We start from the raw sequence: 23,486 nt of genomic DNA, 5'->3' as shown, positions 1-23,486 counted from the left end.
ATTGCAATTGTTGATATTTTCTCAAAGTCATATATTTTTGAAAGAGTGTTTTCTTTCTTTAAAGGATAGATATTAATTGCAACAGAAAAAAATTACAGACTGAAATGAAGCCATGCTCAATGGCAATACATTCTGCCTTAAATATGTCTTTGGATGTTTTTCACTGGTCTGGACCACATTATAACATGGCTCATTTTTCTTTTGTGTGCTGGAGGAATGGACAATAGCATTGCTTCTAGGGCTATATTTGTGCATCTTTTCAGAACCATTCAGAGCTATCCATTTTCCTGAACAACCTCTTTAAAGTCTTGGGAAGTGTGGATCAATTTAATGACTCTGGCCTACTGATGGCATATACACCAGTCAGTAACATAGAATGAAGGTTAATGAATAAGATGGCCTTGGCTTCCTTTATGAAACGTGTGTTGTCCAATAACCAATGTTTCAGTATTATGTGACTTAATTTCAAATTCTCTTTGCAGGTTGAATTTACTTACTTAGTCTATGGGTCAGTGATTCTCAACTGAGGCAAACACTCTCATTATATATGCACTACAGGGATTGGTATAAGGCTAGGGGCAGGTGGGTAAGAGACAAAATAGATTTACTTTTTAAATTTTTGTTATGACACACATACCCTGTGCCCTTTCTACTAGAACATATTGTTGCAGTAGGAAAAAAAGAAAAGATTGGGCCTATTTTAGATGATACAAATTTCTCTTTTCCCAAACTTAACAAATTTTCTATTTGAGTTGGCATTCTATAGTTTAAAAGAGTTTCAAAAAATTTTAAGAATTCACTTATTTTCAATTTAGATTGAAATAAATATAATTCCTAGTATATAGGAACTATATTTGCTATATAGTTCTAGGAACTATATATACTATATAGTTCCTAGTATATAGGAACTATAAATCAAAGATGTTTGAAATTCAAACTCAAGCTTAATATTGACATTGAGAAAGCATTACTGTTTGGTGTATAAAAATAGTTAAAATGTAAAGCTCAGGGCATGTAATATCTATTTAAAGTCAAACCAGGTATTGGCTACTGAAAGTCAACAAATTCAGGGCCCTTGATCATAGAGTAGTGAGGTGTTTTTTGTTTGTTTATTTGTTTGTTTTTCCCCTAGGACTTACTCTGCGTATCTGGACTCAGAATATAGAGATCTCTTATGTAGGCTGCCGCATTAACTTGATATATGCATCTTATAAAGAAATACAAATACCCGAGAGTCATATTTATTGTGTGAGACCTTTGCCTACCATCCTTTATATCTCTGCTGACATTAGGAGTAACTATTGACTGTCAGCTATGGTCTCTAGCCTGCTCCATAGAGGCCTTTGCTCCTGCATAGGCAGGTATCAGGATAAAATTTTCTTTTCTTCAGTAATCTTAGCCTAACCATCAAATTTCTCTTGTTGTTAGCCCCCATTCTGTCAGGGTTCTAAACCCTGGCCATTTCTTTCATCCTTTTGTACATTTTACCCAAGCTGTTAACATCAGTTCTAATCACTGCTTTTTCTTGTCTTTCTGAAACTTTTATTTGGTTTTTTGGTGTCTGGATTGCCATGCCAAGGGACACCTCAAAGCTCTAAATTTTATAATTATTTTATGCAAGTTACTAATATTCTGTGCCTAACCTATCCAAGTTTTGGAATGGGCATTGTTATCCCTGGCTGCTTTACTCTGTTTTCTAATTCTTCATTGTAGTTTCTGGAGTTTTGACTTTGATCGGCCTCCCTTACTTGCATTGTTTACATGTCCTGCCTGACCACAGTGTTGATCCTGCCCTAATCTGTCTCTACCTACTTCCTTTGTGTACTCATTTACCTCATCTCTTCTTAGCTCATGAAGCATTTACTGAAGCCTCAGGGACTATTCTTCCTGTATGCGCAGTGTAAGCTACTGGCCACTTTCTGTCTTAGTCTCATGGACCATTGGAATCTGTCCCTTTCTTATATAAGGTATCTAATTCCAGCTACCATACTGGCCTGCTCCAACCACAGCTCCTTTCTCACCATCTTATTCTACATTTATTTAACTCCTGCTTTTTAGAATAAATATTCATGGGTTGGCCTTGACAGTATTTTTTATACCTCTAGAGAAAATCAGTGATGTTAGCATTGTCCTCATAAAAGTTTCACAGCCTGACTCTATATTTGGAAGGATGAGGAGTTTTGAAAGGTGTGACTATAGGATAAAATAAACAACTTTTTCATCTTAATGTAGACTTCACCCTGAGTGAGATTTAAAATTAATAAACATTTAGAACATAATACATAAACATGTAAAAAAAGGAGGCACTAATTGGACTTCTGTGGTTTTCAAAGCTTCTAATAGTAATAGATCTATTAAACACTTATTGGGTGGATTACTTCTGCAGATTGTAAACTCATTCATTATCCACAGATTGCTATGTACTTTATTCTTAGAGAGTGTTCTTGACCTCAGAGAATCTGTAGGTAGACTATACTTTTGATTTTTGTAGTTTGATTGTTTGTATATAATCTACTTCTACTAGTATACTATTTTCATGTGATAGGCATCAGTTTATAATCTTGGCAGAAAAAGAGAAAACACCAAATTCTCAGTATTTATATTGCTTAATTTAAATATTTTTCCTTTTAATTCTTAAATTATTTTAGTCACCAAAGTAATCTCTACTCTAAAAAAATCTTAAATAGTACAAACTTGTATGAAGCAAAATATGAGAGCTTTTCCTTTCATCTTTGGCATTACTTCCTCTCCTCTCCTCCTCATTCAAATTGTGTATGTCTTTTAAAGCAAACATGCACATGGCCATACATAGAATATGTTTCTGTGCTTACATAGGCACACAAATTCAGTTTTTCTTTACCAAAATGAGATCACACTAAAAACAATATGCTGCAACTTTTTAAAAGACAATATATCATTTGTGTCTTTTCATGTATTTACATTGAACTTGAAACAACATACTTTCACTTAGCTTTTTACTAAGAGGCAACTATCCAGGAATAATATATAATAGCACTCTAATTTTATATAAAACAAGCAATTGAATTTTGTTTTTTATGTCCTCTAGTAATAACTTTACATGATTATATATTTATATTTTTCATACGTGGTAGGAAGAACAGTCATTGGGACACCAGACGAAGAGACCATGGATATAGTACTTCCAAAGAAGTACCATGAAATGGTGGCAGTTGTATTTAGTGATACTTCTTCCTATCAGCTGAAGTTTAATTGGGGATATAGAATCCCAATTTTAAAGGAACACTCTGAATACACAGGTAACGATACAAAAACTGATTATAATATTTTTTTGTTGCTTCATGGAATCCCCATTTCTCCCGAACTTAATCATCAGTTTTTACCTTAGGATGAGTCTCATTATTTTGGCAACTATTCATATGTTCTTTTTTTTTTTTGAGACAGTCTCCCTCTGTTGCCCAGGCTGGAGTGCAGTGGTGCCATCTTTGCTCACTGGAAACTCCATCTCCCAAGTTCAAGTGATAATCCTGCCTCAGCCTCCTGAGTAGCTGGGACGACAGGCATGCACCGCCACACTAGACTAATTGTTTTTTGTAGTTTTAGTAGAGATGGAGTTTCACTATATTGGTCAGGCTGGTCTCAAACCCCTGACCTCAAATGATCTGCCTGCCTTGGCCTCTCAAACTGCTGGGATTACAAGCGTGAGCCACCGTGCCTGGCATCATATGTTCTTTTTTTCTCCAATTTTGTAGAGTACTTTAAAAATCCTCTATATCATATAATAATAGACTTTGAGCTGACATTTAGATATTTTTATTTTTGAGCCAAAGTTAAAGTTTTAATTCCAGCAATTGACTCCATTATGTAACTACGGACATGTTTTTCTTCTTCCTTAAAGAACACTGTTGGGCCATGAATGGTGAAAATTTTTGTTACTTGGCAATGTACTGGCTAAAAGGGTTTGTAGCTTTTCAAGCTGCAATTAATGCTGCAATTACAGAGGTAAGTGCCTAACTTTAAAGCTATATTTTAAATCTGTATTTTTCTCTCTTTTCTAATATCTGCCTCATCCCCTATCTTAGCCATACAATCTTAGGAGATGATACTTTGCCTCTCATCCTCAGAGAAAATAAAAGCTGTCCAATAGGAATATCTTCCAACTTATAACATAAATCCTGAAAAAACTACAGACCTACAACCCCCTACACCCATTCTTTTCCTTCTTTTTTAAAAAAAAAATTTTTATTTTACTTTAGGTTCTGGGGCACATGTGCAGGTCATGCAGGTTTGTTGCATAGGTGCATACTATATCTGACATTTTTCCCCATGTTATCCCTTGCCACCCTTCCCACCCCCCATTGTCCCTCCCCTACCCACCCCCCAACAACCCCTAGTGTGTGATGCTCCTCTCCCTGAGTCCATGTGTTCTCATTGTTCAACAACCGCCTATGAGTGAAAACATGCGGTGTTTGATTTTCTGTTCTTGTGTCAGTTTGCTGAGAATGATGGTTTCCAGATTCATCCAAGTCCCTACAAAGGACATGAACTCATCGTTTTTCATGGCTGTGTAGTATTCCATGGTGTATATGTGACACATTTTCTTTGTCCAGTCTATCATTGATGGGTGTTTGTGTTGGTTCCAGGTCTTTTATATTGTAAACAGGGCTGCAATGAACATATGTGTGCATGTGTCTTTATGGTAGAATGACTTACAGTTCTTTGGGTATATAACCAGTAATGGGATTGCTGGGTCAAATGGAATTTCTATTTCTAGATCTTTGAGTAATTGCCACACTGTCTTCCACAATGGTTGAATTTACATTCCCACCAGCTGTGTAAGAGTGTTTCTATTTCTCCACATCCTCTCCAGCATCTGTTGTCTCCAGATTTTTAATGATCATCATTCTAACTGGCGTGAGATGGTATCTTAATGTGGTTTTGATTTGCATTTCTCTAATAACCAGTGATGATGAGCATTTTTTCATATGTTTGTTGGCCTCATATATGTCTTCTTTTGAAAAGTGTCTGTTCAGATCCTTTGCCTACTTTTGAATGGGGTTGTTTGTTTTTTTCTTATAAATCTGTTTTAGTTCTTTGTAGATTCTGGATATCAGCCCTTTGTCAGATGGGTAGATTGCGAAAATTTTTTCCCATTCTGTTGGTTGCCGGTTCGCTCTAGTGATGGTTTCTTTTGCTGTACAGAAGCTCTGGAGTTTAATTAGATTAGATCCCATTTATCTGTTTTGGCTTTTGTTGCCAATGCTTTTGGTGTTTTAGTCATGAAGTCCTTGCCTATGCCTATGTCCTGAATGGTTTTGCCTAGGTTTTTTTCTAGGGTTTTTATGGTGTTAGGTCTTATGTTTAAGTCTTTAATCCATCTGGAGTTAATCTTAGTGTAAGGTGTTAGGAAGGGGTCCAGTTTCTCTTTTCTTCACATGGCTAGCCAATTATCCCAACACCATTTATTAAATAGGGAATCCTTTCCACATTGCTTGTTTTTGTCAGGTTTGCCAAAGATCAGACAGTTATAGATGTGGTGATAAAATCTCTCAGCAATTGCTTGTTTATAAAGGATTTTATTTCTCCTTCATTTATGAAACTTAGTTAGGCTGGGTATGAAATTCTAGGTTGACAGTTCTTTCCTTTAAGGATGTTGAATATTGGCCCCCACTGCCTTCTGGCTTACAGGGTTTCTGCTGAGAGATCCGCTGTGAGTCTGATGGGCTTCCCTTTGTGGGTAACCTGACCTTTCTCTCTGGCTGTCCTTACCATTTTTTCCTTCATTTCAACCCTGGTGAATCTGATGATTATGTGCCTTATGGTTGCACTTCTTGAGGAATATCTTTGTGGTGTTTTCTGTATTTCCTGTACTTGAATGGTGGCCTGCCTTGCTAGGTTGGGGAAGTTCTCCTGGATAATATCCTGAAGAATGTTTTCCAGCTTGGATTCATTCTCTCCATCACATTCAGGTACACTTATCAAACATAGATTAGGTATTTTCACATAATCCCATATTTCTTGGAGGTTTTGTTCATTTCTTTTCACTCATTTTTCTCTAAGCTTGCCTTCTCCTTTTATTTCATTGAGTTGATCTTCAATCTCTGTTATCCTTTCTTCTGCTTGGTCAGTTCGGCTATTCAAACTTGTGTATGCTTCTTGAAGTTCTCGTGTTGTGTTTTTCAGTTCCAATAAGTAATTTATATTCTTCTCTAAGCTGTTTATTCTTGTTAGCATTTTGTCAAATCTTTTTTCAAGTTCTTAGTTTCTTTGCATTGGGTTAGAACATGTTCTTTTAGCTCTGAGAAGTTTGTTATTACCCACCTTCTGAAGCCTGTTTCTGTCAATTCATCAGACTCATTCTCCACCCAGCTTTGTTCCTTTGCTGGTGATAAGTTGCGATCCCTTGGAGGAAGAGAGGTGTTCTGGTTTTTGGCGTTTTCATCCTTTTTGTGCTGATTTCTTCCCATCTTTGTGGATTTATCTACCTGTGTCTTCGTAGTTGGTGACTTTCGGATGAGATCTCTGAATGGACTTCCTTTTTGTTGATAATGAAGCTATTTCTTTCTGTTTTTTATTTTTCCTTCTAACAGCCAGGTCCCTCTGCTGTAGGACTGCTGGAGGTCCACTCCAGACCCTGCTTGCCTGGGGATCATCTATGGCAGGTGCAGAATAATAAGGGTTGCTGCTAGTTTCTTCTTCTGTATCTTTGTCCCAGAAGGATACCCACCAGATGTCAGCCTGAGCTCTCCTTTGTGAGGTGACTCTTTAGATATATGGGGTTCAGGGAACTGCTTGAAGAGACAGTCTGTCCCTTATAGGAGATCAAGTGTTGATCTGTGAGCTCCATCGTTCTGTTCAGAGCTGCTTGGCAGGTACGTTTAAGTCTGCTGCAGCAGAACTTGTACTGCCTTTTTTCCCAGGTGCTCTGTCCTGGGAAGGTGGAGCTTTATTTATAAGTTCCTGATGTGCTGCTGCCTTTTTTTCAGAGATGCCCTGCCCAGCAAGGAGGCAGCCTTAGTCACAGTCTGCCAGCAGAGGCGCTGTTGAGCTGTCGTGGGCTCTGCCCAGCTGCTGTGTGAACTTCCTTGTGGTTTTGTTTATAGAGGTATAGTTAGAACTGCCTCGGTAATGGTGTTCTGCCTCATTAATGGCAGACTGCCTCTGTAATGGCAGACTGCCTCGGTAACTGTGGACTGCCTCGGTAATGGTGGATTGCCTCAGTAGTGGAGGATTGTCTCGTTAATGACGGATGCCCTTCCCCTAACAAAGCTGGACCATCCTGGGTCCAGCTGCGCTTGCTGCAAAACTCTCAATCCAGAGCTTTTCAGATTGCTGGTCTTTGCTGGGGTGGGACCCGCCTAGCCAGGTCATCTGGCTCCCTGTTTCAGCCCCTATTTTTTCAGTTGAATGGGTAGCTCTGTCTCCCAGGCATTCCAGGCGCCAGTTGAAACAGCCACCCAGATTTGTGTGATTTTTTGTGTGGAGATCTGCTGCACCAGCTGAAACAGCTATGTTGGAAACTCGTGGTGTTTTTCAGCCCAGGAATATCCTGGTCTGTGGGCAGTAATAACTCATTTGGAAATGCAGTGTACACTTACCCTCTGCGTTGTTCTTCCTGCAAACTGCAATCAATAGCTGTTCCTATTCAGCCACCTGGATCCCGGATATTAACTCTTTACCTCAAATTAATTTTCTTTAGCCCCTAAAGCCCAGAAACCTAGCAGACAAAATTAGAATTCTTTGTATTAGGTAGAGGAAAAAATAAGCTGTAAATTCTCCAAAGTTAATGTTTTTCTGTTTTACAATTCTGTGCCATATTACATATTTCCTCTTTACTAAAGTTTTGGTTTTCTGTAGTAAACACACTTTTTTTCTTAATACATTGTTATAAAATTTAATTAATAATTTACTGTTTTTATACTTGATTGACCACAAAAAAATTTTAAAAATAATTAATTTAATTGCCAAAAACTTGGCATATTTATCATGTGTACATAATGTTTTGAAAGAGTATACATTGTGAACTTAGCTAAATCTAGCTAATTAACATATTTGTTACCTCATATACTTATTTTTTGTGGTGAGAACACTTAAAATCTACTCTCTTAGCAATTTTCAAAATACATTGTTATTAACTATAGTCACCATGTTGTACAACAGGTCTCTTGAATTTATTCCTCCTATCTAACTAAAATTTTGTATCCTATGACTAACAAACATCTTCCCAACCTTTCCAACTGCTGCCCTCTCCCTACCCTCTGCCAGGTCCTGGTAGCCAAGATTCTATTCTTTACTTCAGTTTGTTCCACTTTTTAGATTCTCTATATAAGTGAGGTCATGTGGTATTTATATTTCTGTATCTGGCTTATTTTACCTAAGCTAATGATCTTCAGATTCGTGAATGTTGTCACAAATGACAGAATTTCCTTTCTTTTACAAGCTAAATAGTATTCTATTATATATATATACACCACAATTTGTTTATCCATTCTCCATTGATGGACACTGAGTTTGTTGTTTTCATATCTTGACTATTGTGAATAATGCTGCAATGAACATGGGAGTGCAGACGGCTCTTCAATGTAATGGTTTCATTTCCTTAGGGCGTATGCCAGAAGTGTAATTGCTCAATCATATGGTAGTTCTATTTTTAACTCTTTGGGGAACCTCCATCATGTTTTTCATAATGGTTGTACTAATTTACATTTTCACCAACAGTGGCAAGGCTTCCCTTTTCCCCACATCCTTGTCAAACACTTTTTACCTTTCATCTTTTTGATAGCATCCCTCCTAACACATGTGAGGTGCTATCACATTGTGGTTTTAATTTGCATTTCCCTGATGATTAGTGATGTTATGTACTTTTTCACATTCTTGTTGGCCATTTGTTTGTCTTCTTTTCAGAAATGTTTATTCAGGTCCTTTGCTCATTTTCAAATTGGGTTATTTTTTCTTGCTATTGAGTTTGCTATTTTGTATATTAACCTCTTATCAGACGTATCATTTACAAATATTTTCTTTTCACTCTGTTGGTGGCTTTCCTGTTAGTTTTATGAAGAGAGCTTTTGACTTCAAAATTTCAGTCCCTATACTCCCTAAAGGAAGATCATCTAGGATTTGAGGGGGACACAACTGGAGAAATTGAAATACTTAGAATGTTGTATCAGTCTCGATCTGGTCAGGAAAAATGAGTTATTGGAAACATTGTGGGAGTAAAGGGGTTTAATACAGGGATTAGGTATTCACAGATGTACAAGAGTTAGAGGAGAGAAGGTTAAGTTATAGCTAGAAAGTCAGGGAAATAGCCAGTGAGGACCTTAGCCTGATGCACAGAAATGGGTGTTTTTCAAGAAATTTGTCAGTATACTGCTGCAAATATTAGGGATTTTCTGGGAACTCTTCCACCAGTTATCTTAATCTGCAGTAGCAAAGCCATGCTTGTCAAGAAGTCTAAGAGGCAGAAGCTGCTGCATACCTTGAGCCTGTGGATATGCTTGGCTCACGTGACCCAAGAATAATGACCTTGCTTGATTTCTGCTCTCCAAATCTTGCCCAAGTTCTTCTCATTAGCAAAATCTGATACTGAAAAGAGGGTTCTGGGAAATCTAGTCCCTGGTATGTCCTCTGCATTGCAGAGGAAAAGAGACTGTTGCTGATAGAAAAGGGATAACAATCTAGCACAGAGGTCATATCCCTGGTTGAGGTGAAAGATGACAAGAGTCTGGGCAAGAAGGTAATAGAAAAGTGGTAAAAAGATAAATTCAAATAGATTTAAAAAGTTAAATTCATAAATTCTTGAAGTTAAATTGTAATAATTTTTTAGGTCACAGGATGGGGTGAGAAAGGGAGAGAGAGGGTTAAGGATGTCTCTCAGGCTCTTACCTTGAGTTCCTGGGTAGATAGTAGAAATGCTAACTGAGATAGAGAATGGAAGTGGGCCAGTTTAGAGGAAAATATAATACATACATTTTGACATCCAAGTGCAGATATATAGTAAAAAGCAGAATATGTATCTGAAACTTTGAAGAAATATCTAAAGACACAAATTTGGGAATCATTAGAATTTAGGTAGGAGTTGAAGCCATGAGAGTGGGTAAGATTGTATGGAAAAGATTTGAGAATATAAAAATCATTGGTCAATTATAGAATCCAACTGAAGGAGTCCATAAGTATGCCAAAACAGAATGTTAAGAGGAAGACGTGAAAGCCAAAGGGTGGAAGCCAGGGAAGTAGAGGCTTATGAAAAGAAAAGAATGAGCAATAGTTTAAAACAGTGATGAGGCATACCAAATAAGGACCAAAAAGTGTTTGGATTAGATTTGGTAACTAGAATGGTCATTGGTGAATTTCATTGTGAATAGTTTTTGTAGAGTGGTGTGGGGAGACACTGTATTGCCTTAGGTTGGGAAATAAATGTGGGATAAAGAAATGGAAATAGGGAGTAAAGATTATTGTTTTGACAAATTTGCCTGTGGGAGATAATGACTGAGAGTGATTCAGGATTGAGGGAAAGCCTCTCTCCCTTTTTTTTTCTGTCCCTACATTCTTTCCTCTTTTTTTTTTTTTGAATCAATTTTAGCTTTCTCTTATTCATTTGATAACTTAGAGAAACAGCTGGAATATATGAAATGCCAAGCTTGATAACAGTATTAGCAGGTCTGTGTAAATCTCTTTTGGGAGTGGCGAGGGGATCCTTAGATCCCATTGAGAGTGACACCCTTTACTGTGAAGTTCAGGCTTAGTTATGAACTATAATCTGTTACTAATATTAGAAAATGCATTTACCTCAAAATTACTTTATCTTCTTTCAGAATCAGAAATGTTAAAAAAGAATATAATAGAAAGCCTGGAAAAGTAGAAGCATTGCAAGGTACAAATAAAAACTTCATTGTTTTGATGATGTTTTAGACTAAAACACAGCTTTGTTTTAAACTAAAAAACATTTTTGTGATCTGAAAATACAAATAGTTATTGTGCAACATTAGAGAATAAATATGGAGAAAACATAAAAATTAAAAATATGTTTATACTCTGAGGGATAATCACCAATATATTATCTTTTTCTATATTTAGATGTATATATAAAATAATTTTTCAGAAATAGGAATATATTCCTTATATAAGTTTATAATCTTTGACCTGACTTTCTCAAACTAAGGTTGAAGTATCAAGGAAACTGGTTTTATTGTCATAGAATTCTTCATCATCTATTTTGAGCTATGATTTGCCTGATTTTTGATTCTCTGACAGTCTAATTCCTTGTTTTCTGTCTTCAGAAAATCTCTTAAAATTTCTGGCATGCTAACTGAATTCTTGTTTTCTAATGGAGTTAATTTTTCAAACATTAAAGAAAAAATTGTCAAGTCTTAGGCACATACATGTGAAAATGCCTGTGGCATGTCTTAGATCCCAACAGATATCTCTAAATATCATGCCCACACTTTTGTGATATAAAATAGAATGATGACCAGTACCAGGAGAAACTTTACCAATGTTTCCTTACTAATTCTACCTCCCTCTGAATGTGAAATAAATTCTCCCGACCTTTGTCTCTACACCTGGCCCTCTGTCCCTAGCTCTGCAAGCCTCAGGGAGACATGTTCTTAAGCTACACTTCTTTCCTTTGTCTGGAAAGCAAATAAACTATGTTTTGTTTTTATTCCTAGTAGGTATTTGCTTTATTATTTCATATTAATTGTATAGATTCTTTGACATTCAAAGGATTTGAGAGAAGCAAGAAGGTAGAAATTTATACTGCTAGTCTTAATCCAATTTCTCCAGACAAATTGAAGCTTCGTCTTCATAAATACATAACTTACACAGTTAAATGTATAATATTACAGGGAATTTATTAAAATACCAATGAAATGAAATACTGAGATGCATTTTACTTTTGCAGCTTTAAGGTCCATTCCATCTGCATATAATCCAAAATCTAATTTCCACATTTTATTATAAAATAGGCATATTTTTTGACATATACAAAGGACAGATCACTGCAATACTTGGGCATAAAGGAACTGGTAAATCAACACTGCTAAACATTCTTAATGGATTGTCTGTTTCTACAGAAGGTAAGAAAATAATTTTACAAAGTAAGTTGGCTGAAAAAGCAAGTTGTAAATTGATTTGATTATGTAAAAAAGTTTCTCTAAATTGGACTTATTTCATATGTACATAAATTTATGAAAATATCTGTATCTCTATTCCACCATTATTTGACATTCCATGTATACTTTGCATTGCTGTGGATACAGATATTTATGTTAAGAGTAATCTGAATTACTCAATATATTAATTAAGCAATTGGAAATGTGAAGTTTCTTTAATCAAAACAAGTTTTTTGAACAAAATCTAAACACTAACATATATTATCACTCTGCATAGAATTAACATTCTGGCATTAAAGCCTTTTAAATTTCTATTTATAGGATCAGCCACTATTTATAATACCCAGCTCTCTGAAATAACTGACATGGAAGAAATTAGAAAGAACACTGGATTTTGTCCACAGTTTAATTTTCAATTTGACATTCTCACTATGAGAGAAAACCTCAGGGTATTTGCTAAAATAAAAGGAATTCAGCCAAAGGAAGTGGAACAACAGGTAGAGAAACATGTTGAAATTGATAGCTTTGGAAATAATTTACTTTTGACTATATTTTTGTTCAGCTATTACTTTACTCTTTGATACATAAAACTTAATGAAGTCTAGAATAATTTCTTTTTATTTTTAGAGAGTAAAAATTGCTTAAAATTAAATATTTGGTATTTTTTTGGATAGGTAAAAAAATTATAAAGGAATTAGACCTGCAAAGCATTCAAGACATTATCACTAAAAAAATTAAGTGGTGGGCAGAAGAGAAAACTAACATTAGAGATTGCCATCTTAGGAGATCCTCAGGTGAGAGAAACAATATATTTTTACAATTAATTTAGATTCAAGGTTATACTACTATTATTAAAGTCCAACTTCTACTGTAATTACAAAATGTGAGGGAAAATTTATAATAAAGTACCATGCAAGCCTGTTAGGGATCTGGTGGAGGACTGTATTGGAGTCTAGAAATCTTACTGGTTTTCGTGGTGCTTTCTGAAGATCCCTACTGTGAAGAGGAAGATGCTTTCATATGTTTCCTCCACTGTAGGTTTTGCTGCTGGACGAACCAATTTCTGTATTGGATCTCTTTTCAAGGCACCGAGTGTGGAGCCTCCTGAAGGAGCATAAAGTAGACCGAGTTATCGTCTTCAGTACCCAATTCATGGATGAGGCTGACATCTTGGCTGGTGATTCTTGGCTTCTTTATTCCAACTAGTTATTTAAGGATTTAATGTGAGAGTTATTTTTCATAGCCTGTTTTCAAAAGAAGAAAATCTTGTTTGCAGTTCATTTGAATGACTGTATTCTAAAAATGCACTTTGCCTCAGAGGAATTCTGATCTCCCAATTACTTCTTAGACTCATGCTTTATGTATCTTCTTCTTGTCTTTAACTTTCCTGACTGTTTACATTAGTAACAAGTATATTTAAAACATTCTTAAACACCAATATTACCCTTCATACATAGAAAAATCTTTAGCTGGGAAAATTATTTTTGAATTTACATTCCTTTGTTGCCAATTTAGGAAGATCTTTGTTTACTGAGTGAGGTGTTGAGTGTGAAGATGCAAGATTGGAAAATTAGACATAGAACAACATAGTTTTGCCTAGGAAATAAAGGCAAGTGGGAAGACTAGTTTCAGTGAGCCAGGAGAGTATGCTAATGGACAGTCTGAAAAAAATAAAGCCAGAAAAGGACTCAGTGAAAATAGAATATTTTGTTGTGTATAAAATGGTGCAAAATGTAACACTATCCTCAATTCCTTCATGAATCTGCGGTAAGATAAGTTTTACTTCTTGTATCAGTTATTTCTTGTTTCAATAATGCTGTGTAATGAAGCTTCCTCAGAGTCAGTGCCTTAAAACAGTAAGTATTTGTTTAGTGCATGAGTTGGAGAGTTGGCAATTTAGCATGGGTTCACAGCCTAAATTTTCAGGTCTTGACTGGATCCACCCATTTGTTAGGGGGTCAAGTAGCCATTGACTAAGGTGACTCAAAATTCAAGGTGTAATTCATTCTCAAGCAGGCTAGCCCAGTAGTATTCTTGTGGCAGTGACTCAGCCTCAAGAGACCAAATCCAAATGCAGAAGCCCATTTCAAGCCTCCACATGCCATTGGCTACAGCAAGTCATATGGGGCGTAACCCTGCAAAGTTACATAGCAAAGTATGTGGACAAAGGAAGAGGTGAAGAATTGGGCCGTCGCTGGAAAGTTTTTGTGGCACTGGATTAGTTATGGGGAATGCAGTGAATTTCTGAAGCCTGTTTCACAATAGGCATGGGGATTAGAAATGATACTGCACCCAGGGGCTTAATGATATTACAGTTGCATTTATATTACAAGTGTCATTCAGTGTTTGGTATCCAAAGGAGGAATATACTATGTAAGGAATTACTCTTCACATAATTTTTTGAATCTTTCTTTCAATTCAGATAGGAAAGTATTTCTGTCTAACAGGAAGTTGAAATGTACCAGATCATCTTTGTTTCTGAAGCAAAAGTGGGATATTGGATATCATTTAAGGTATGTGTTCTAGATGCAGTTATTTTTAAATGAGTGTGTTAATATGAGAGTGACATTTTATAGAAGCTTTTAGAAATATAAGATAGGCAACTTAACTTTTGGTAGAAATTGTTTTGCAATAAATGGCCTAAAATGTCTTCCTCATTAACATTTCCTTTGTTGGTTATCTCTTGGTTTTAAGCATGCTAATTTAAAAAAATGTGTACTTCTCAATACAACATTTTTAAGCCAATATTTATAAAGAAAAAAATTATCTTTTTGTCCTCAATAAGCCATTGATTACTTTTAGCAAAACAATTTGCCCTAAAATTCTGTAGTTATATTCCAAATCTAATTGATAGAATGGCAGAATATCACATGGGAACATTTTAGAAAGCATCAAATATTCACAAATAAGCTCTGCAAATAGAAGTTGCTGACGTTAAAAGAAACCATTTACTGCATAGAAAGCAACTGTTTACTAAATACTTTATTAATTTTCCAGTTATTCAGAAGCAATGTTTCATGTGTCTTACAGCCTATTATGTTATATATATATATATAAAATACACGTAGCACAATCATGATAGTTTTATATATGTAGATATATATACACACAAATACATATGTATTTTTAATGTAAATTTTGATTATGGATGTCAGTAGCTTTACTTGTTAGTAGTGCTGTTTCAAGTAGTTTAACATCATTTTCAAAGTTTCTAAAGAGAAAGTGCAGATAACATAGTCTATTAAAATGTTTTATTGCATGATTGTAGATTTTGACATTGGGAAACAAGAGAAAATATATGTGACAAGAAATACTAGAAATGAGTCTGAAATGGAACAGGTTCTCTGTTCTCTTCCTGAAATGAGAAAGGCTGTCAGTGATGCAGCTCTCTGGAGACAACAAATCTATGCAGTAGCAATACTTCGCTTCTTAAAGTTAAGGTGTGAAAGGAGAGCTCTTTTGTGTTTGTGAGTATCATATTACTTTATATCTATTTAGTCAATATATAAAAAAGTTCAAATATTAAGAAAATACATATATTAAGTTATTCATTCATTTAACAGTTTTTTAGTATCTTTACCTATCCTGCTGCTACTGAGGTAAAGGACCTCACTGCCTAATGTGCTAGAAGCCAATACTATGACACTGGATTTTTGAGAAAAATAAGAGGTTTTTATTGCAAATTGACTCACAAGGAGACAGGAGACCAGCTCAAATCTGTCACCCTGTGCTGGCTTTAAGGCAGCAATTTTATTAGAAAAGATTTAGGAGGTGGATTCTGGGATTAGCATGGTAGAAGAAAAGGAGAGGTCTGGAAAGTCCTCAGGCATGCACAGATATCTCTTCATGCTTCCTCATGTGTCCCTTGTGCAAATTCAAGCTCAGTTGGTATGAAATACATAGTGACGATTCAGGCTGTGAAGTCAGCAAGATGATTCTGGGCACACTGTAATTGGCCATATTGGTTCTAGCTAATTTCAGCCAGTTTTATTATTTTACAAGCTGAGGGAGTTTCAGTGTTTTAACAAATTGTTTCTTTTTTTTTTCTTCTTTCAGTCTGACACCCTGCAACCTCAATAATTTCTGCTAGTCATTGGTTTCTTTAACTCTATGGGGCACAGTTTTACTACTGTTGTGAACAAAATTGGTAAGTCTTTTAAACTTTTTCATTTATATCACAAATCTTTATTGAAGCCTGCTATATACTAGGCATTGTTCTAGGAGCTTTGGTTATATTAGTGAACACAAAAGGAACAGATCCTAGCTTTCATGATGTTTACATCTGGTTGGGCGAAAAGAGGAAAAAAACTGAATATAGAACTAAATAACTTACATGACAGGTTATAAAAAATAGGGTAGAAAAGGGGATAGGGAGGGATGACGGAGTTGGAGGTACATTGCAATTCTAAATAGGTTTGTTGGTGTTGGTTTCATTGAAATTGTTACATTTGAGACAAGATTAGAAAATATGGAGGGCTAATGATTGAGAAACAAAAGCATCCTTTGGCAAAAGGGAAGTTATTAAAGGTTTTATCAAGAGAAGGTCTGACAGTAGAAAACTCTTTTACAACACTTGACTATGGAGGGGAGTAGAAAGAGCAGAAGCTAAAAGGCAATGTGAAGTTGGAAGGAAAGTGATTTTATAATGAATGAGAGATACACGGAGTGGGGAGAGTTTGGATTAAGCTCAATATTGACAAGGACTGATCTTTTTGTTAGGAGCAAAGATCTATTATCTGCTTCAACAGAATAAAAGAATGAGAGGATGACCTGAATCTGTGGATATGTTTTTTTTTTTTTTTTTTTTTTTTGGTGGTGTTAAGATGAAGGAGTTTCTGTCCTATAGACACCCTTTTTTTTCTATGAAATATAAGGCTGATAAGAAGAAGGAGGTAGAGTCTGAAGTCTGATGGGAAAGTGATCATTGCAAAGTAGACTCATGCTTATTAGAGAAACAAAGAATGCTTGGAAGCATTTCATTTGCAATTTGAGTTGGTTGAATGAGTTCTAGGATATAAAAATAGTATTTTAAGTATTGCATTTAGTTTCATTAAAATTAAAATATTTGTAAACTAACAATTGAAGAATGTTAAAGTTTTACTTGCAATTGTGCACATAGCAAGCTTGAGTTTGCAGTGTAAAATAGGGCTTCTTTCTCATCAGAAGTACCCAAGCAGGCAATTTGAGGCCTCCATTATCTCATAAAATTATTTCCCATGTTGTCCTGGTAAACCATACCTACAGAGGATTGCCCTGGATTCCATCTTTTCTCTTGATGCTGGTACCCTTGAATATCTTCCAATGTGATACAAATTATGTACCATTTTTGATCCAATTTTCAGATTACTGTCACTGTATGTTTCATTTGATCTAACTAAACACCACAAATGCATGTGGAATTTTCATAGTTAGCACTTATATAGCATCTTTGTGACTTAAATAATCAGAGGAAAATTGCTTCAGGCTCATATTATAATTTTGTTTTTCTTAGGTTACTAGTACTTGGAGTAGCTTTTATCTCCATCATTCTGGAGAAGATAATATATAAAGTAACTCGTGAAACTCATTGTTGGTGGTTTTCACCCAGTATGCATTTCCTTTCTCTGGAACAAATCCCGAAGACTCCTCTTACAAGCCTATTAATCATTAATAATACAGGTGAGAAACAGGGCTAAAATTAGTGTCAAATTTTTTTATTATCAAAGATCTTTAGGAAGCACATACCTGAGAGACAATTGAAAACATAAATCGTATCTCTCCATCTTGCTCCATTTTCAAATGAAGGAAACTGATGGGTTAATTTTATTTTCAAATATTTTTTATTTTGTATTATCTTTATTTCAGTAGGTTTGAGGGAAACAGGTGGTGTTTGGTTACAAGCATAAGTTCTTTAATGGTGATTTCTGAAATTTTGGTGCACTCATCACCTGAGCAGTGTACACTATACTCAATGTATAGTCTTCTATCCCTCAACCCCGTTTCACCCTTTCCCCTGAGTCCGCAAAGTCCATTGGATCATTCTTATTCCTTTGCATCTTCCTAGCTTGGCTCCCACTTACAAGTGATAACATATAATGTTTAGTTTTCCATTCCTGAACTACATCACTTAGAATAATGGTCTCCAACTCCATCTAGGTTGCTGCAAATGCCATTATTTCGTTTCCTTTTATGGATTAGTAGTATTCCATGGTGTGTGTGTTTTAAACCCACATTTTTTAAACCCACTCATTGATTGATGGGCACTTGGGCTCGTTCCGTATTTTTGCAGTTGTAATTGTGCTGCTATAAACATGTGTGCGCAAGTATCTTTTTAATATAATGACTTCTTTTCCTCTGCATAGATACCCAGCAGCGAGATTGCTGGATCAAATGGTAGACTTACTTTTAGTTCTTTAAGAAATCTCCACACTGTTTTCCAGTGGTTTTACTAGTTTACATTCCCACCAACAGTGTAAAAGTGTTCCCTTTTCACCACATCCATGTCAACATCTATTATTTTTTCATCTGTCTTCAGGTCTCACAGCTATGGGTACAAGCACCTGTTCTGGTGGAGGTAGCAGGGGAATGAAGTGGACTCTGTGAGGGTCCTTGGTTGTAGTTTTGTTTAGTGTGCTGGAACGGTGTTGGTCAACCTCCATCCTGGAGATGGCACTTTCAAGAGAGCATCAGCTATGGTAGTATAGGAAGGAAGGATACAAGCTTGCCCTAGGGTAGCCTGGATAAGTATTCAGTTTTCTCAGGTGGTGGGTGGGACCATAGAGCTTCCAAGAGATTATATCCTTTGTCTTTGGCTACCTGGGTGGGTAAAGAAAGACCATCAGGTGAGGGCAGGGTTAGGTATGTCTGAGCTTAGACTGTACTGGGGGAGGCTTACTGCAGCTGCTGTGGGGCATGACCTTTGGAGTTATGTTCCCAGGGAGATTATGGCAGCTTCTGCTGCGTCATACTGTGACATGGTAAAAAGCCCCATAAAACTGCATACCTCAACCATACCTTGGCTTTGTGTTTAAACTGCTCTCTATAACCCAAATGTGAATGAGCAATTAAGGACTATAATCGCCACCTTACCCAGACAATGTGTAAACAAATGCTAATCTTGACTTTTGTGAATCACTTAAGTAACAACGTCCAGAGCCCCTCACCCCATCTTCGCCCAGGAATCCACTGGAATGTCTGGAACCCCCTCACCACCACCCCCTGCCCCTCTCCCTCATGCCCAAGGTGATTTTTACGGGTATAAAGGGGTCTTGACACCCTCCTTTGGGGGCCACGGGTTGGAGAGACGCGAGTCCTCTGTGGCCACCGGCAATAAAGACCCTGTAATTTGGCATAAAGACCCTGTAATTTGGCATACTTTTGTCTTGGTGTTGACTTTCTGTGCTCGGTCCTGTACAACAATACCAGTCGCCAGGGAAGTGGGGGAAAGCTGGCAGTGACTGGCCTCACTTAGTTCCCATATAGCCGGAAAGGTGGTCTCACTCCCATCATACCCCCACAGCAGCACTGAGTCTGTTTCCAGGCAGCTGGTGAGCAGGACTGAGAACTCTCTACATGCTGTAAGAGTCCCTTTGAAAAAGCAAGCAGAACTTCCCGGTTTTGTACCTCTCTACCTGCCATGGCTTCTCTGCTCTTAGCTGCACTCCCTGATCATCCCCTCCCCAAGATTCTGTCCAGGAAACTTTGCATTTGGTTGAAATTGTTATAAAGTTCAGCTGAAAGTTTCTTTCTCCCTGTGGTCTTTCCCCAGTTCCACTGGCAGCCCTCCCCAACCTGTGAGACAAAGTCAAAAATGGTTTCCTTGGGGACTGAGAGTGCTCACAGGGTTCTTCCCATTGCTTCCTCTACGCCTATATTTTGCTTGGCTTTCTAAACGTATCTTAGCTCCAGGTAAGGTAATATCCTTCTCCTGCGATCTGGACCTTCAGGCTCCCCTATGAGGATGTGTGTTTGGGGGTGGACATTCCCCCTTTCGCACTTAGGGCACTCACAGTTTTTCAACTTCTCAATGGAGCCTGCAGCTGCAAGCCACCTCTTTCAAAGGGTCTGTGGATTCTCTCCCTGATGGATCATTTTAAATTCAGAGCTCCCTTGGTGGGGGGTGGTTGATTCAGACTGTAGAGGCTGCATTATAGCTTGACTTCTCCCTCTGACCAATGTGACTTCCTTTCCATTTCTGCTGGGTTAATTTTCAAGTCAAGAAAAATAATGGGCACAATGGCAAATGTCAAGTTAACTTAATTTCATAAAGATATTTTGAATGAGTTACTAGTACTTTAAATATCATTGCAAGGTTAGTGAGATAGAGCCATTTCAGGTTGATAGGATCACTAGAACAAGCCTGGGTCATGAGGTATATTTTGTGTGTATTATTCATAATTACAAATATTACGTGGTTCTGATAAAGTTTATAAATTCACTACTAGCAAATTTTCTTTCTGTGAGAATTGTAATCTTATTTTCATAAACTCTTTTCATCTGGTGAAAATTATAAGATAAATGAATATATTTCTGAAAGGAATAAAGGAGTCCGTTACATTAAAGATGGTAAATGGAACTTAATGTCCTAGCCTCAGAATGAATGGTATCATACTCCTGAAGAGCAAGGCTCTTTACTGAGCTATTCTGGGGTTTTCTTAACATGACTAGAAATCATTATTATTTTAAAGCTTTGACTTTGATGTAATGCTTTTTTTTTCTTGTTGCCTTCCTTTCATTGACTATATCAGGATCAAATATTGAAGACCTCCTGCATTCACTGAAGCATCAGGACATAGTTTTGGAAATAGATGACTTTAGAAACAGAAATGGCTCAGACGATCCCTCCTACAATGGAGCCATCATAATGTCTGGCGACCAGAAGGTATGTTTGCTTCCGTGTACCATTTTATCATGAGTGGTTTTTGTTTGTTTGTTTGTTTTTGTTTTTTGTTTTGTTTTGTTTTTGCCACATCTTAATATTTTGAACTATAGGAAACTCATATTTTCTAACTTGTCATAATATTAGAGGAGGCTTGAAACTATCTTTGTCACATAAAATGTCATCTTTCCATGTGAGTGAATGTTAATCCATTTCATCTACAAAACAAGTCACTTGAATTACAAAAATAATGCATTCTTATACCAATTCAAAGAAGGCAGAAGTGTCAAAGAAAAATTAATATTCTCCTTCTCATCCGAACTCCACTCTGGTAATATAAAAAATATCCAATAAATGTATTTACTCCAAGAACTTAGAACTTATATTTGTGTACGTTTTTTTTTTAAGGATTACAGGTTTTAAGTTGCATGTAATACTAAGAAATTTAATTGTTTTCCTGTTCTTATGGGTATTGTTAGCAATGCCTTATTGGAATTTTTTACTTCACGGAGCTCTTCAAATGGAGAGCAGCTCATTTTCTTGTGTAAGTAGAGTATTGACTTATGTAAGAGGCAACACAGCAGAGTAACAAAGGATGAGGGCTCTAGAGCCTACCACCTGAGTTCAAATCCTGCTTCTTCCACTTAATAGCAAATTTCTTTTTTTTTTTTTTTTGAGACAGAGTTTCGCTTTTGTTACCCAGGCTGGAGTGCAATGGCACGATCTCGGCTCACCGCAACCTCCGCCTCCTGGGTTCAGGCAATTCTTCTCCCTCAGCCTCCTGAGTAGCTGGGATTACAGGCACACGCCACCATGCCCAGCTAATGTTTTGTATTTTTAGTAGAGACGGAGTTTCACCATGTTGACCAGGATGGTCTTGATCTCTTGACCTTGTGATCCACCCGCCTCGGCCTCCCAAAGTGCTGGGATTACAGGCTTGAGCCACCGAGCCCGGCCCGATAGCAAATTTCTTAGCTACCCCTTGCCTTTGTGTCTTCATCTGCAAGACAGGGAGTGTAATAATATCTACTTTATATAATTATTATGAAAATTAAATGAATTTACTGAGTACCTAGAACACAGCATGGCATATATGTATTTATGTATAAATATATATTTAAATTAATTCAATAACTACTTTCTGAGTGTGCTATTTTCTAGTACTTCTAGGTGTCGAGAATACAGCATGAGCAGAGAAAACAAAAGTCTCACCCACATGGAGATTACATTCTTGTAAAGAGGAAGCATTCAAATACATGTTTGCTGGAGGAAGGCAGCAAATCACACTGCCATGTGTGTACCTATGCAACAATCTTGCATGTTCTTCACATGTACCCCAAAGCCTAAAATGCAATTAAAAAAAAAAAAAATACATGTTTGCTATTACTTATTCTAGAAGATCAAGAATCTTTCAAGTACTTTTATGTTTAGTCTAATTAAATTTTTAAAGTTCAAAAGTTTTATGGAAAAATTTAAATATATAATTCTTTAGTAAGTTGCATGTAACCTATCACTTCCTACCCCTTATCCTGATCTATTTATCTATTGTGTTTATTACCACTTGGTATACTATAGAGTTATGTTTTATGGCTGGCCTCACCCCTCTAGTTTAAAATCTTGTGTGATCAAAAATTGCAGCCCAACACAGAATATTAGAAGAGTCAAATCCAAAAGGACACTGCAAAATGTAAAATAATAGAGAAAAAAAAAAATAACAGGACTGTTGAAAACTCATAATTTTGACTTTGGTTTACCATATACAACTTACTGGGTACTCAGTGCATATTTACTGAAATCAATGAATGGATTTGCTTGGAAATGAAGAATACCAGAGATACCTCTAACCTAAATCCTTAATTTTATGTCAGATTGTCAGATTTCCCTGGAGAATTAGATGAATATAAGACATATGCACGGATTAATGCAAATGCAAAAAAGTGTGTATGTGTGCATATATACTTATGTATGTATATCTCCACCATAAAGGGATTATGATAAAATATAGTCCAATCCAGCCAGGAAAGAGGGCTCAAGCCTGTAATCCTAGCACTTTGGGAGGCCAAGACTGGCATATCATGAGGTCAGGAGTTCGAGACCAGCCTGGCTAACATGGTGAAACCTCGTCTCTACTAAAACTACAAAAATTAGCCAGATACAGTGGTGGGCACCTGTAATCCTAGCTACTTGGGAGGCTGAGGCAGGAGAATCGCTTGAACCCAGGAGGTGGAGGTTGCAGTGAGCCGAGATGGCGCCATTGCACTCCAGCTTGGGCAGCAAGAGCAAAACACTGTCTCAAAAAAAAAAAAAAAGGTCCAATCCCTAAATTATGATTATTTAATACTTCTATTGTTCTTTGTAATTTTAAATTCTGCAGTGCCTTTTTGGGTTTGGTGTATTTATATTTGTGAAGTGCAATTTTTGATAAGACACAATTTAGTTATCCTTTCTAAACCATCAAATAATTTCTAACTGGTGTGTTTGATTATGATAGATAAAAAGGGAAAAATTATAGAAATGATGTAGATGTTAGCAAGAATATG

General features: G+C 36.5%; 1 protein-coding gene across 1 annotated transcript in view; it reads left to right on the top strand.

Annotated features, from left to right (window-relative positions):
- Positions 1-302: 302 nt before the first annotated feature.
- The window catches only part of LOC108281683 (ATP-binding cassette sub-family A member 10-like), a 41,597-nt gene continuing 18,413 nt past the window's right edge, over positions 303-23,486 (top strand). Inside the window, 16 exon segments of the mRNA XM_037727405.1 lie at positions 303-420; positions 3,114-3,278; positions 3,878-3,985; positions 7,479-7,542; positions 10,791-10,849; positions 11,943-12,053; positions 12,411-12,588; positions 12,765-12,816; positions 12,818-12,883; positions 13,128-13,266; positions 14,512-14,602; positions 15,087-15,127; positions 15,358-15,556; positions 17,581-17,747; positions 20,816-20,949; positions 21,355-21,490. Of these exon segments, the coding sequence (XP_037583333.1) occupies positions 387-420; positions 3,114-3,278; positions 3,878-3,985; positions 7,479-7,542; positions 10,791-10,849; positions 11,943-12,053; positions 12,411-12,588; positions 12,765-12,816; positions 12,818-12,883; positions 13,128-13,266; positions 14,512-14,602; positions 15,087-15,127; positions 15,358-15,556; positions 17,581-17,747; positions 20,816-20,949; positions 21,355-21,490 (1,744 nt within the window). The 5' untranslated portion in view covers positions 303-386.

The sequence above is a fragment of the Cebus imitator genome, unplaced genomic scaffold, assembly GCF_001604975.1.
Source record: "Cebus imitator isolate Cc_AM_T3 unplaced genomic scaffold, Cebus_imitator-1.0 Scaffold229, whole genome shotgun sequence".
Lineage (NCBI taxonomy): Eukaryota > Metazoa > Chordata > Mammalia > Primates > Cebidae > Cebus > Cebus imitator.
The sequence above is the reverse complement of the archived record's forward strand: the minus strand, read 5'-3'. Positions and strand labels throughout refer to the sequence as shown.